Source organism: Oncorhynchus keta, chromosome 35 (genome assembly GCF_023373465.1).
Source record: "Oncorhynchus keta strain PuntledgeMale-10-30-2019 chromosome 35, Oket_V2, whole genome shotgun sequence".
Classification (NCBI taxonomy): domain Eukaryota; kingdom Metazoa; phylum Chordata; class Actinopteri; order Salmoniformes; family Salmonidae; genus Oncorhynchus; species Oncorhynchus keta.
The window spans coordinates 18,459,023-18,475,439 of NC_068455.1; the positions used below are offsets into that span (position 1 = coordinate 18,459,023).

At 43.0% G+C, this 16,417-nt stretch overlaps 1 protein-coding gene across 2 annotated transcripts in view; it reads left to right on the forward strand.

The window, feature by feature from the left end:
• Positions 1 to 14,412, forward strand: part of LOC118368090 (tyrosine-protein kinase receptor TYRO3-like) — a 39,296-nt gene extending 24,884 nt beyond the window's left edge. For both annotated transcript variants that reach the window (XM_035751853.2, XM_035751854.2), the window contains exons 13-19: positions 4,870 to 4,953; positions 5,394 to 5,486; positions 6,389 to 6,510; positions 7,752 to 7,861; positions 11,935 to 12,094; positions 12,432 to 12,568; positions 12,765 to 14,412. In XM_035751853.2, coding sequence (XP_035607746.1) covers positions 4,870 to 4,953; positions 5,394 to 5,486; positions 6,389 to 6,510; positions 7,752 to 7,861; positions 11,935 to 12,094; positions 12,432 to 12,568; positions 12,765 to 13,185 — 1,127 coding nt within the window. In that variant the 3' untranslated portion in view covers positions 13,186 to 14,412. The remainder of the gene's footprint in view (positions 1 to 4,869; positions 4,954 to 5,393; positions 5,487 to 6,388; positions 6,511 to 7,751; positions 7,862 to 11,934; positions 12,095 to 12,431; positions 12,569 to 12,764) is intronic.
• The last annotated feature ends 2,005 nt before the right edge of the window (positions 14,413 to 16,417 follow it).

Consider the following 16,417-nt stretch of genomic DNA (forward strand, 5'->3'; position numbering starts at 1 on the left):
ACTTACCTCCGCTGTACCCGCACCCCACCATACCCCTGTCTGCGCATTATGCCCTGAATATATTCTACCATGCCCAGAAATCTGCTCCTAGGCGACCAGTTTTGATAGCCTTTAGCCGCACCCTCATACTACTCCTCCTCTGTTCCGCGGGTGATGTGTAGGTAAACCCAGGCCCTGCATGTCCCCAGGCACCCTCATTTGTTGAAATCTGTGATCGAAAAAGCCTTGGTTTCATGCATGTCAACATCAGAAGCCTCCTCCCTAAGTTTATTTTACTCACTGCTTTAGCACACTCTGCTAACCCTGATGTCCTTGCCGTGTCTGAATCCTGGCTCAAGAAGGCCACCAAAAATTCTTAGATTTCCATACCCAACTATAACATTTTCCGTCAAGATGGAACCGCCAAAGGGGGAGGAGTTGCAGTCTACTGCAGAGATAGCCTGCAAAGTAATGTCATACTTTCCAGGTCCATAGCCAAACATTTCAAACTACTAATTAAAAAAATTACTCTCTCCAGAAATAAGTCTCTCACTGTTGCCGCCTGCTACCGACCCCCCTCAGCTCCCAGCTGTGCCCTGGACACCATTTGTGAATTGATCGCCCCCCATCTAGCTTCAGAGTTTGTTCTGTTAGGTGACCTAAACTGGGATATGCTTAACACCCCGGCAGTCCTACAATCTAAGCTAGATGCCCACAATCTCACACAAGTCATCAAGGAACCCACCAGGTACAACCCTAAATCTGTAAACAAGGGCACCCTCATAGATGTCATCCTGACCAACTGGCCCTCCAAATATACCTCCGCTGTCTTATAATAATAATAATAATATATGCCATTCAACCAGGATCTCAGCAATCACTGCCTCATTGCCTGTATCCGCTACGGAGCCGCAGTCAAACGACCACCCCTCATCACTGTCAAACGCTCCCTAAAACACTTCTGTGAGCAGGCCTTTCTAATCGACCTGGCCCGGGTATCCTGGAAGGACATTGACCTCATCCCGTCAGTTGAGGATGCCTGGTCATTCTTTAAAAGTAACTTCCTCACCATTTTAGATAAGCATGCTCCGTTCAAAAATGCAGAACTAAGAACAGATACAGCCCTTGGTTCACTCCAGACCTGACTGCCCTCGACCAGCACAAAAACATCCTGTGGCGGACTGCAATAGCATCGAATAGTCCCCGCGATATGCAACTGTTCAGGGAAGTCAGGAACCAATACACGCAGTCAGTCAGGAAAGCTAAGGCCAGCTTCTTCAGGCAGAAGTTTGCATCCTGTAGCTCCAACTCCAAAAAGTTCTGGGACACTGAAGTCCATGGAGAACAAGAGCACCTCCTCACAGCTGCCCACTGCACTGAGGCTAGGTAACACGGTCACCACCGATAAACCCATGATTATCGAATTTCAACAAGCGTTTCTCAACGGCTGGCCATGCCTTCCGCCTGGCTACTCCAACCTCGGGCCAACAGCCCCCCCCCCGCAGCTACTCGCCCAAGCCTCTCCAGGTTCTCCTTTACCCAAATCCAGATAGCAGATGTTCTGAAAGAGCTGCAAAACCTGGACCCGTACAAATCAGCTGGGCTTGACAATCTGGACCCTCTATTTCTGAAACTATCCGCCGCCATTGTCGCAACCCCTATTACCAGCCTGTTCAACCTCTCTTTCATATCGTCTGAGATCCCCAAGGATTGGAAAGCTGCCGCAGTCATCCCCCTCTTCAAAGGGGGAGACACCCTGCACCCAAACTGTTACAGACCTATATCCATCCTGCCCTGCCTATATAAGGTCTTCGAAAGCCAAGTCAACAAACAGGTCACTGACCATCTCGAATCCCACCGTACCTTCTCCGCTGTGCAATCTGGTTTCCGAGCCGGTCACGGGTGCACCTCAGCCACGCTCAAGGTACTCAATGATATCATAACCGCCATCGATAAAAGACAGTACTGTACAGCCGTCTTCATCGACCTTGCCAAGGCTTTCGACTCTGTCAATCACCATATTCTTACCGGCAGACTCAGTAGCCTCGGTTTTTCGGATGACTGCCTTGCCTGGTTCACCAATTACTTTGCAGACAGAGTTCAGTGTGTCAAATCGGAGGGCATGCTGTCCGGTCCTCTGGCAGTCTCTCTGGGGGTGCCACAGGGTTCAGTTCTCGGGCCGACTCTTTTCTCTGTATATATCAATGATGTTGCTCTTGCTGCGGGCGATTCCCTGATCCACCTCTACGCAGACGACACCATTCTATATACTTCCGGCCCGTCTTTGGACACTGTGCTATCTAACCTCCAAACGAGCTTCAATGCCATACAACACTCCTTCCGTGGCCTCCAACTGTTCTTAAACGCTAGTAAAACCAAATGCATGCTTTTCAACCGTTCGCTGCCTGCACCCGCACGCCTGACCAGCATCACCACCCTGGATGGTTCCGACCTTGAATATGTGGACATCTATAAGTACCTAGGTGTCTGGCTAGACTGTAAACTCTCCTTCCAGACTCATATCAAACATCTCCAATCGAAAATCAAATCAAGAGTCTGCTTTCTATTCCGCAACAAAGCCTCCTTCACCCACGCCGCCAAACTTACCCTAGTAAAACTGACTATCCTACCGATCCTCGACTTCGCGATGTCATCTACAAAATTGCTCCCAACACTCTACTCAGCAAACTGGATGCAGTTTATCACAGTGCCATCCGTTTTGTCACTAAAGCACCTTATACCACCCACCACTGAGACCTGTATGCTCTAGTCGACTGGCCCTCGCTACATATTCGTCGCCAGACCCACTGGCTCCAGGTCATCTACAAGGCCATGCTAGGTAAAGCTCCGCCTTATCTCAGTTCACTGGTCACGATGGCAACACCCATCCGTAGCACGCGCTCCAGCAGGTGTATCTCACTGATCATCCCTAAAGCCAACACCTCATTTGGCCGCCTTTCGTTCCAGTTCACTGCTGCCTGTGACTGGAACGAATTGCAAAAATCGCTGAAGTTGGAGACTTTTGTTTCCCTCACCAACTTTAAACATCAACTATCTGAGCAGCTAACTGATCGCTGCTGCTGTACATAGTCTATCGGTAAATAGCCCTCCCATTTTTACCTAACTCATCCCCATACTGTTTTTATTTACTTTTCTGCTCTTTTGCACACCAATATCTCTACCTGTACATGACCATCTGATCATTTATCACTCCAGTGTTAATTTGCAAAATTGTAATTATTCACCTACCTCCTCATGCCTTTTGCACACAATGTATATAGACTCTCCTTTTTTTCTACTGTATTATTGACTTGTTAATTGTTTACTCCATGTGTAACTCTGTGTTGTCTGTTCACACTGCTATGCTTTATCTTGGCCAGGTCGCAGTTGCAAATGAGAACTTGTTCTCAACTAGCCTACCTGGTTAAATAAAGGTGAAATAAAAAATCTAATAAAAAAGATGATGCGATCTCTATTGCACCCCACACTGCCCACTGATCATTGTCTTGTTGGAAGCTGAACCTTCACCCCAGTCTGAGGTCCTTAGCACTCTGGAGCAGGTTTTCATCAGGGATCTGTCTGTACTTTGCTCCATTTATCTTTCCCTGGATCCTGACTAATCTCCAAGTCTCTGTCGCTAAAAAACATCCCCACAGCATGATGCTTCCACCACCATGCTTCACCGTGGGGACGGTGCCAGGATTCCTCCAGACGTGATGCTTGACATTCAGGCCAAAGAGTTCTTCAGGCCAGTGAATCTTGTTTCTCATGGTCTGAGAGTCCTTTAGGTGCTTTTTGGAAAACTCCAAGCAGGCTGTCATGTGTCTTTTACTGAGGAGTGGCTTCCGTCTGGCTACTCTACCATACAGGCCTGATTGGTGTAGTGCTGCAGAGATGGTTGTCCTTCTGGAAGGTTTTCCCATCTCCACAGAGGAACTCTGGAGCTCTGTCAGAGTGACCATCGAGTTCTTGGTCACATCCCTGACCAAGGCCTTTCTCCTCTGATTGCTCAGTTTGGCCGGGCGGCCAGCTCTAGGAAGAGTCTTGGTGGTTCCAAACTTCTTCCATTTAAGTATGATGGAGGCTACTGTGTTCTTGGGGACATTCAATGCTGCAAACAAAATGTTTTTGATACCCTTCCTCAGATCTGTGCCTCGAAACAATCCTGTCTCGGAGCTCTACGGATAATTCCTTCGACATCCTGGCTTGGTTTTTACTCTGACATGCACTGTCAACTGTGGGGCCTTATATAGACAGGTGTGCCTTTTTTCAAATCATGCCCAATCAATTACATTTACCACAGGTGGACTCCAATCAAGTAGTAGAACCATCTCAAGGATGATCAATGGAAACAGGATGCACCTGAGCTCAGTCTCATAGCAAAGGGTCTGAATACTTATGTAAATAAGGTATCTGTTTATTTTCAACACATTTGCAACAATTTCTAAAAACCTGTTTTTGCTTTGTCATTGTGGGGTATTTTGTTTTAGAATGAGGCTGTAATGTAACAAAGTGGAAAAGGTCAATGGGTCTGAATACTTTCCGAAGGCACATATTGTACTACCTCAGCTACCTCCTACCCGTGCACATGGACTTGGTACTGGTAACCCGTGTAAATAACCAAGTTATCGTTACTGTATATATATTCTTCATTATTATTATTTCTATTTATTCTCTTTGCATTGTTGGGAAGGGCAAGCATTTCACTGTTGGTCTACACCTGTTTATGAAGCATGTGACATTTTTAAAAATTGAAATAGAGCATTTACAAAAGTCTGGCATGGCCTATAACCATAACTGTGTATTGCTAAATAACAAGACAATGTCTGTATTATATTTTGGAATATGTTGAGTTGTTTGAGGAGTAACGTGCCAGTGATGTCTGTTTAGGTGAGTTTGGCTCAGTGCGTGAGGCCTTCCTAAAGATGGAGGACAGCACTGTGCAACAGAAGGTTGCAGTGAAGGTGCTAAAAAGTGAGACTTTTACATTATAACTGCCTTTTTTATATAATCATAATTTAGCAGATTTATATCGTGCTTTTCTACCAACGTAGGAACTCAAAGCGCTTTACATAGTAGGGGGAAACTCCCCTCATCCACCACCAATGTGTAGCACTCAGCTGGGTGAAGCACGGCGACCATTTTGGTGCCCAAACGCTCACCACACATCAGCTATCATGTGGAGAGGTGAGGAGTGATATATACCAATTAGGAATGAGGGGGATGATTTGATGGCCATGATGTAATGGGGCCAGGTTTGGAATTTAGCCATGATCCCGGGGTTAACAGCCCTGTTCTTATGAGTGTGTCAGTGGATAATACATTGATACACATGATAATTGTACCTGTATAATGTGAACTAATAAGTCCTTGGAAGTTATGATCATTTATGTTTTCTGTCCTTTTTACATCAGCGGATATCAACTCATCATGTGATATTGAGCAGTGCCTGAAAGAGGCTGCTTACATGAAGGACTTCCACCATCCAAATGTCATCCAGCTCATTGGTTAAGTGGCAGTGAAGACACATTTTACTTCCGCCGACTCACTTCAATTAAATCTAACTTTATTTATATCCTTAGGGGCAATTAAGAAAGGCATTGCCAGATTCCAAATAATAACAGCTTGCACATATAATACAACAACAAGTAAGGCTACTTAGGATCAGAAACGGAGTGTTTTAAGAGTTGCCCATCAATCAATGTGCTTTGACCAGGGCCGGCCCTAGTCTTATGGGGGCCCTAAGCGAGATTTGGTTGGAGGAGCCCCCACCTCATGGCAAAACATTTGTGTCCCCCCTCTTGATGCGGAGAGAAAAACATATTACGCTTTAAGTTAATTTCCTGCAATTTTGCACATTTTGCCAAGGGGTATAGAGAAAATGTTGCAGTTTTAAATTAAGTTAACTGCAATTCTACAGATTTTACGATGGCCTGACATTTTTATTTATTTACATTTTATAAAGAATTTCATGCAATTCTCCTAATTTTGCCATGGGGTGGATATCTAATATGATATGAGTGAAAATGACAAACAAAATCAATGGGGGCAACCTGGAGGTCAGGGCCCCTGGGCGAGTGCCCTGTCTGTATTCAGCCATGATAGCTGGCTAGACAAACTACTCATCTAAAAATTGTTAGTTGACATGGCTAATTGAGTGACTGTCAGTAACTGACATAACAAGAGAAACTGCTGATGCACAACCAGAGTTTAAATTGCACCTGGTGTATTCTACTAATCTTACTCTCATTAGTGAGTTCCTAAACACTAAAGGGGGGGGTTAGGTTGGGGGTCCCCTAGCAGCCTGCGGCCCTAAGCAACCATTTATGTCACTTATGCCTGGAGTTGGTCCTGGCTTCGACTGACTTGTTCTGCTGAGTTGTTGATTGAATATATTTTTATTCTCTAGGAGTGAGTTTGCACAGGCGGCCTCAGCAACGGTTGCCCATCCCCATGGTTATCCTGCCCTTCATGAAGCATGGGGATCTTCACACCTTTCTGCTCATGTCCCGCCTTGGAGACGAGCCCTTTGTGAGTAGTCACCTATACGTTTTATACACTCTTGTATGCATACTAAAATAGATAGCCAATTCAGGGACATAAACACTCAGTGGCCAGTTTATTAGGTATACCCATCTAGCACGGGGTCGAACCCCTTTTCCTCCAGAACCGCCTGAATTCTTCAGGGCATAGAAACGTTGCTCAATTGGTATCAAGGGACCTAACGTGTGCCAGGAAAACATTAATTACACCAACTGCCTGTACCATTGACACCAGGCAAGATGAGGCCATGGACTTATGCCGCAAAAGCCAAATCCTGACTCTGCCATCAGGAACGGGGATTCATCAGACAAGGCAATCTTTTTCCAGCTGATAGGAGTAGAACCCAGTGTGATAGTCTACTGCAATAGCCCATCCATAACAAGGACCGACGAGTTGTGTTCCAAATTGCCGTTCTGCACACCACTGTTGTACTGCCCCGTTATTATTATTATTATTTGTCTGTTTGTGGCCCACCTGTTAGATTGCACAATTCTTGCCATTCTTCTTCAACCTCTCTCATCAAGGAGCTGTTTTCACCCACAGGACTTCCGCTGACTGGATGTTTTTTCTCTCTCGCACCATTCTCGGTAAACCCTAGACACTGTCGTGCATGAAAAGCCCAGGACGACGCGCCACTGACGAACATACGTAGGTCACTTGTTTTGCCCATTCTAATGTTCAATCGAACAGTAACTGAATGTCTGTCTGCTTGCTTTTTTTAGCAAATCACAGCCACGTGACCCACTGTCTGTAGGAGAGCACCATTTTCATGAACAGGGTTGGTGAACCTAAAACTGGCCACTGAGTGTATATTGATACAAACAGTAACACAAACAGTTACTTTATACAACGTGTGGATCTAATCCTGAATGCTGATGGATTAATACCGCATTCCATTCCACCGTTACCACCAGCTAAATCTATGACATTAAAATGCCTATTTACTCTGTTCTATCCACTGTCTCATCAGCCCATCCAGGCAATTTATAAACTTGATCTCCATAATGTCTAGATGCATATATTTGTATTATCTTACATTCAAGGTCTTCCTCTGTTAGTTGTCAGTTTAGATGCATGTTTAAATCATTCCATAATTTCCTGTTATAGACTATACTGGAAAGACAAGTCTTAGTGGGGCCAAATATTTCTTTTCCAGGACACTTTCTAATTGATGCATATCTTCAAATCATGTTTTAACAAAGTAATGTTGCGGTCTCTCCCTCACACAGACAGTGTCACTGCAGATGCTCATTCAGTTTATGTTGGACATCGCTCGTGGAATGGAGTACCTGAGCAACAAAAGCATCATACACAGGGATCTGGCTGCACGCAACTGCATGTGAGTGAATTACCAGCAGAGTAGACAGTGGCTCCATCTCAAATGGCACCCTATTCTCTATAAAGGGCACTACTTTCTATCAGAGCCCTATGGGCCCTGGTCAAAACTAGTGCACTAAAACTAGTGCACAGCATTGGGGAGCATTGAGCATTGGGGAGCATCCTGTGCCGCCCTCCATTACTATTTCTATGGGCACAGGCACTGTTCATGACACAAACTATGCACACCCCTTCTTTCAATTCTATACATTTTGCCATCTGTATTCATGTGATATGAGTGACAAAAAAAAGTATAATATCTATTAAAAAAAACTAATCTAAAAATAAACGTTAGCTGACATGGGCTAGTTGATCTGGACAGTTCTTACAAGTTATAAATAGCTCTCTAAGGTATGCAATGACTGACAAGAGGAACTGATGATGCACTACCCAATTTCGAAATTGCACCTTGTGCAATCTACTATTACAACTTTCAAGAATAAGTTTAAAGCCGGAATGAGAGTTCCTTAAAAACATTTTTTTAAATATATCTACAGTGCCTTCGGAAAATATTCAGCCCCCTTGACTTTTTCCACATTTTGTTACGTTACAGCCTTATTCAAAAATGAATTAAATAAATACAAATATTCAGCAATCTACACACACTACCCCATAATGACAAAGCAAAAACACGTTTTTAGACACTTTTTACATAAGTATTCAGACTCTTTGCTATGAGAAATTGAGCTCAAGTGCATCCTGTTTCCATTGATCATCCTTAAGATGGTTAAAATCCACCTTTGGTAAATTCAATTGATTGGACATGATTTGGAAAGGCACACACCTGTCTATATAAGGTCCCACAGTTGACAGTGCATGTCAGAGCAAAAACCAAGCCATGAGGTCGAAGGAACTGTCCGTAGAGCTCAGAGACAGGATTGTGTCGAGGCACAGATCTGGGGAAGGGTACAAAGACATTTCTGCAACTTTGAAGATCCCCATAACACAGTGGCCTCCATCATTCGTAAATGGAAGATGTTTGGAACCACCAAGAGACTTCCTAGAGCTGGCTGCCCGGTCAAACTGAGCTATCGGGGGTGAAGGACCATGGTCAGGGAGGGGACCAAGAACCCGATGGTCACTCTAGAGTTCCTCTTTGGAGATGGGAGAACCTTCCAGAAGGACAACCATCTCTGCAGCACTCCACCAATCAGGCCTTTATGGCAGAGTGGCTAGACAGAAGCCACTCATCAGTAAAAGGCACATGACAGCCCGCTTGGAGTTTGCCAAAAGGCACCTACAGGACTCTCAGGCTATGACAAGCAAGACTCTTTGGTCTAATGACACCAAGATTGAACTCTTTGGCCTGAATGCGAAGCTTCACGTCTGGAGGAAACCTGGCACCATCCTTACAGTGAAGCATGGTGGTGGCAGCATCATGTTGTGGGGATGTTTTTCAGTGGTAGGGACTGGGAGACTAATCAGGACCGAGGGAAAGATTAATGGAGCAAAGTACAGAGAGAACCTTGACAAAAACCTACTCCAGAGCACTCAGGACCTCAGACTGGGGCAAAGGTTTACCTTCCAACAAGACAACAACCATAAGCACACAACCAAGACAATGCAGGAGTAGCTTCGGGACAAGTCTCTGAATGTCCTTGAGTGGCTCAGTCAGACCCTGAACATGAACCCGATCAAACATCTCTGGAGAGACCTGAAAATAGCTGTGCAGTGATACTCCCCATCCAACCTCACCGAGCTTGGGAGGATCTGCAGAGAAGAATGGGAGAAACTCCCCAAATACAGGTGTGCCAAGCTTGTAGCGTCATACCCAAGAAGACTCAAGTCTGTAATCGCTGCCAAGATATATATATAGCACCAGTCAAAAATTTGGACACGCCTACTTATTCAAGGGTTTGTCTTGATCTTTTACTATTTTATATATTTGCACACTCTTGCCATGAGTGTGCAAAGCCGTCATCAAGGTGTGGCTACTTTGATTTGTTTAACACTTTTTTGGTTACTACATGATTCCATATGTGTTATTTCATAGTTTGGAAGTTTTCACTGTATGTACAGTTTAAGTCGGAAGTTTACATACACAAGTTGGAGTCATTAAAACTTGTTTTTCAACCATTCCACAAATGTATAGTTTTTGCAAGTCTGTTAGCACATCTACTTTGTGCATGACACAAGTAATTTTTCCAGCCATTGTTTACAGACAGATTATTTCACTTTTAATTCACTGTATCACAATTCCAGTGGGTCAGAAGTTTACATACACTAAGTTGACTGTGCCTCTAAACAGCTTGGAAAATTCCTGAAAATGATGTCATGGCTTTAGAAGCTTCTGATAGGCTAATTGACATAATTTCAGTCAATTGGAGGTGTAAGTGTGGGTGTATCTCAAGGCCTACCTTCAAACTCAGTCCCTCTGCTTGACATTGGGGGAAAATCAAAAGAAATCAGCCAAGACATCAGAAAAAAAATTGTGGATCTCCACAAGTCTGGTTCATCCTTGGGAGCAATTTCCAGACTCCTGAAGGTACCACGTTCATCTGTACAAACAATAGTACGCAAGTATAAACACCATGGGACCACACAGCCGTCATTCCGCTCAGGAATAAGATGTGTTCTGTCTCCTAGTGATGAACGCACGTTGATGCGAAAAGTGCAAATCAATCCCAGAACAACAGCAAAGGACCTTGTGAAGATGCTGGAGGAAACAGGTACAAAAGTATCTATATCCACAGTAAAACGAGTCCTACATCAACATAATCTAAAAGGCTGCTCTGCAAGGAAGAAACCACTGCTCCAAAACCACCATAAAAAAAGCCAGACTACAGTTTGCAACTGCACATGGGGACAAAGATCATACTTTTTGGAGAAATGTCCTCTCGTCTGATGAAACAAAAATAGAACTGTTTGGCCATAATGACCATCGTTATGTTTGGAGGAAAAAGGGGGATGCTTGCAAGCCGAAGAACACCATCCTGAACGTGAAGCACGGGGATGGCAGCATCATCTTGTGGGAGTGCTTTGCTGCAGGAGGGACTGGTGCACTTCACAAAATAGATGGCATCATGAGGGAAGGAAAATGATGTGGATATATTGAAGCAACATCTCAAAACATCAGTCAGGAAGTTAAAGCTTGGTCACAATTGGGTCTTCCAAATGAACAATGACCTGAAGCATACTTCCAAAGTTGTGGCAAAATGGCTTAAGGACAACAAAATCAAGGTATTGGAGTGGACATCACAAAGCCCTGACCTCAACCCTATATTTGTGGGCAGAACTGAAAAAACGTGTGCCTACAAACCTGACTCAGTTACACCAGCTCTGTTAGGAGGAATGGGCCAAAATTCACCCAACTTATTGTGTGAAGCTTGTGGAAGGCTACCTAAAAAGTTTGACCCAAGTTACACCATTTAAAGCCAATGCTACCAAATACTAATTGAGTATATGTAAACTTATGACCCACTGGGAATGTGATGAAAGAAATAAAAGCTGAAAGAAATAATTCTCTCTAGACATTTCACATTCTTAAATTAAAGTGGTGATCCTAACTGACCTAAAACGGAATTTTCCTAGGATTAAATGTCAGGAACTGTGAACAATTGAGTTTAAATGTATTTGGCTAAGGTGTATTTAAACTTCCGACTTCATATTTATGTACATTATGTGTATGTACAGTTGAAGTCGGAAGTTTACATACACCTTAGCCAAATACATTTAAACTTAATTTCATAATTCCTGACATTTAATCCTAGCAAAAATATTTGGCTAAAGTGTCATTCTGATCCTGACTGATATGTACAAACGATTCCTAATAAATAAATTAAATTAACAAAAATTATTAAGTACATTTTCTAAAACTTTTCCAGGCCTGAAACACCATTTTAAAATATCATGACTTTTCCATGATTCTCATGAGCGTACAAACCCCGAAATGGGGCATAATTTTAAGACGCAGCCTGTCACTTTACTCTATTTCTTAACTGGAACTCCCTTTAATATGTTTTACACACTGAATTTACTAGAGCTTGGTTCTGCCTCAGGGTTAGATTGTGACCATCTCCACTCCTTTATTCATAGGCTGAGTGAAAACTTGACAGTCTGTGTGGCAGACTTTGGCCTTTCAAAGAAAATCTACAGTGGTGACTACTACAGACAAGGATCCGTCTCAAAGCTGCCTGTCAAGTGGATAGCACTGGAGAGCCTTGCTGACAATGTCTACACTACTCAGAGTGATGTGGTACGTTACGTACAACCAGACGCACCCTCAGTGGTCATAGCATCACTTTCAAAATTATATTGACACTGTAAGACAGCAATATTTTAGTTGGGGATCCCTCTTCAAATCAGCTTTGTGGAAAGGATTACATTTGTTTTGTAATGTAAGTCAATACATCAAAGATAAAATGCAGATTTTGTTTTCAGATGTGTTAATTGAATTTTAGCATTTTTTTAAACCATGTAGTGGCCCCAGATGTTCACTAAGTCTGTTTCATCGATAAGATGTTTTCGGGAACTGTCAATTCGTTATCTTTGCCTTTAGCGCCCCCAGAAGTTAACTGACTGTTTCCCACCAGTGGGCGTTTGGAGTCACCATGTGGGAGATCATGGCACGTGGACAGACCCCCTACCCTGGGGTGGAGAACTCTGAAATCTACGAGTACCTCATCAAGGGAGAGAGGCTCAAACAACCACCTGACTGCCAAGATGACATGTGAGTGATCCACTGGATGTGGTAGAAAAAACTCAGGCATTGACAAATCGTGATTGGTTATATTATACTTTTCAAATGACTTAAACAATGAAATTATCATTGGTGCCAGAAAATGTAATATTTTACTGTATTTAACCTTGTACCTCATTGAGAAGACTTTTCCAATAATGACCTGACAGTTTGAATCTTTTTCCAGGTACGAGATCATGCATAGCTGCTGGAGCCCTGTTCCCAAGTGCCGCCCCAGTTTCCAGCACCTGATTGACCAGCTGGAGGGGCTATGGGCCAGCCTGTCCCCAGGGCCTAGTTTTATGAAGGAGGCCCTTCTCTACGTTAACCTGGAGAGTGACGAGGGGGAGCCAGGGGCACTGGGCCCAGGGGAGGGCCCCTCGTGGTCAGCAATGCCCTGGCAGTGTGTGGGAATGGAGGAGGATGAGAAAGACTGGCTCATGGTGTCTTCTGGGGCAGCTCTGGCTATTGGTGGAGACTACCGCTACATCATTGGCCCTAACTGCAACTGTACTGAAGAGGAGAGTGGGAGGCAGGGGGACTCAATGGATACCTTGCAGCAAGAAGTCAGGGATGAGGAATATGAAGACACTATCATTAATGTGTGATTTATATTTTGAACAACATGCCTGCTCCTCTGCCCTACAGATTTCAAACTGACAAGTTGGTTGTGGATGGTTGGTCACTCACTACTGCCCTCCAGTGAAGTTTCTGAAAACAGCTGCTTACCAGCATTTCTTGGATTGAAGTGCATATCTCAATGAACCTTTCTCCCCATTTTATTGCCAGTCATATGCAGTGTCATGTTGTACTTTAAACTAAGGACTTCACATTGATACACAATCAGCCTTATGATTACATTCAACAAAGAACAATAATACTACTGATATTTAAAATGGTACATTTGACTGATAAACAGAACTTTATAATGGAAAATTCTATAGTATTATGCATCTTTTGAAGTTTATGCAGCATTTGATTATAAAAGCAGTCCCTATGTCCTTAGTGTACACTGTACTGTAGGTGGTAGGTATTGAACATTGGTATTTGCTGCTTTGCTAACGAACTCCCTTATCTCTATGATAAGCATCTTCTGTCCAAAAGTGTGCTACACGTTCTTAATCTGTATTCTCATTTAACCTTAGAATAACATTACACGGGACTACCACTGTAATAATCCCCTAACATTGTGACTGAGTTATTTAGAATTATAAACTGGGTGTATTGAGCACTGAATGCTGATTGGCTGACACCCGTGGTGTATCAGACCGTATACCATGGGTATGACAACTTTTATTTTTACTGCTCTAATTATGTTGGTAACCAGTTTATAATAGCAATAAGGCAGACCTCAGATGTTTGGTATATGGCCAATATACCACACCTCATGCTTTATTGTTTAAGTATACCATTGAGAATTTATGGAAACAGGAATATATGCAGAACATTGTTTATGTATTCAAGAAGAATACCAGAGTGAGCATGGATATGTGTGTTAAGACATTAGCCGGATGAAATGTGAGCTTGTCGTTCACTGATGTTCAAAGTGCTTACACACAACCTTGATTTTGCTTTTGGAGCATTCCATGTATGGGATATCAAGGGACATGTTTTAATATTTTAAACTGAATTTTTTGTATGTTGTGTTAAAATTATTTCCAGAGATATGACCTAGAGCATTAAACAGAGACTTATGAAGCTGGTGCTTTGTGTTGTGATTCTCTCTGTCCAGTCCATCCCTACCAGCGGGTTTATAGTTGTTTTAGATTTGTGCATCAAGCTACAATGTCATTCTCACCTGAAGTGTAAGTAAATAAAGTATTGGTTGTTTGTGATCGTATGATATATTTTTCTTTGCACCTTTTGGGTGAGCATGGAATAAAACCCATGTGCCCCATCTGAATAAATTAAGGTCAAGAAAGTTCTGTCAGATACTGAGATTTGTCTTATTACAACTTCGAAAGCTAATTGCAACTGTCGCTTAACTTTAGCCTTGATCCAAAACCACTAGTGTTGTTGATCTCATGCGCTGTCAGTCTGATTAATCAGGCAGCAATACACAATTAATATATACAGCCCGAAACTAATGTTTACAAAATTGTTTAAACGTTCCCTATAAGCCAGAATTTAGTAATATTACATTTAAACGTACTGTACCAGTTCTGTGAGCAGTTTGTCCTTCCGCAGCTGAGACAAAATATCTTAAGGAAAGTATTGTTTAATAACTTTAAAAGCTGGTAGTAGGTATATGAACAGGCAGTTAACCCACTGTTCCTAGGCCGTCATTGAAAATAAGAATTTGTTCTTAACTGACTTGCCTAGTAAAATAAAGGTAAAATAAAAAATATGGTTCCCGATTGAGTTTCATATGGGATATTGTTCTCTTGTCAATAGCTATTAAACCAAGCATGTGTAACCGATGTGAAATGGCTAGCGAGTTAGCGGTGGTGCGCGCTAATAGCATCCCAAACGGTGACGTCACTCGCTCTGAGACCTTGAAGTAGTGGTTCTCCACGGCTTTTGTGGAGCGATGGGTAACGATGCTTTGTGGGTGTCAGTTGTCTGTGTGCAGAGGGCCCCTGGTTTGAGCCCGGGCGAGGGAACAGACGAAAGTTGTTACACATGATATGGCAATAAAAATTGTATATTATAATCCAGGGGAGGATGGAGAACAAGCCACCCTTTAAAAAAAATTTTTTTTAATCCCCTCCCCCCCACACAAAAAAAGGTGTGGATTGTTCACCATCCTCCCATGATTTAGAATATACCATTTTCATGGCATGCCTGGTTCAGCTTAGAATATTGACATATATACAATATTTCCCTCAAATACATCTTTACAGTTGTTTCTTTAATTTTTTGCCATATTGTCAAAACACATGGTATCAAAAACAAAATTAAACTAGCCACCTGGTTATGCAGAATCTTGTCAACTCAGACTTCTGCTACATTGTTTTTATATTGTCAGCTAACCCATCTATAGCTATTGAATAGAACCAATATATCCAATATAAAACTAATTTGACCCCTGTGCCAATACAAACCATATAATTAACTACCTGGTAAACAATACTTTACTGTGGATATTTTGTCTCAAATTTCAAACAGCTAAAGGACAAACCACACAGACAACCAGTAGTCATTTTTAAAGTGATTTTATTCTAGCTTGTCAGGAACATTGACACGATTTTGCAGGCATTAGTTTCAGGCTGTATATACCAATTAATTTGGTATTACAGCCTGATTAATCAGACTAGACCCGTCAGTGTTTGCATCAAAATGAATGGACAACCCCAGGCCAATCCATCCATCAGCGTTAGGCTCAGGAGTGGCTATAAATGCCATTCAGCTCACTAGGTAACTACTGTGGTCTTCACCGCGTGCCAAGATGGATCCGCCAGTCCCACGGTTCTCCTCTCAACAATGCTAGGTAGCTACAGCTGTAAACAAAGTCTTGCGTCGTCGGCGTTTATGACTAACTACAATAGACAGTAGGCAACGTTAACAAACCACAGAGTAAAAATACATGGTTGCTGGTGAATTCGTGAATTGAACATTCAAGGTGGTAGGCTAGCACGTGTGGCTTCCCCTGAACCAACATGCCCACGAGCATGGTCCGTCATTACATAGCTGCAACTGTACAGTCGCTCATGCGCACACCATATCGACATGTTTAACTCATACCTTAGATCATATTTTCTACCCCAACCTTCGTCTTTGTTGAAGGTCCACTACCAAAAAGCGGGGAGTTGCAGACCACCCCAAAGCGGCGTTTGGTTCGGTACCACCACAGCATGCATTTTCTCCCTCCGTTTTGAATCATGTGACACAATGGCGCAA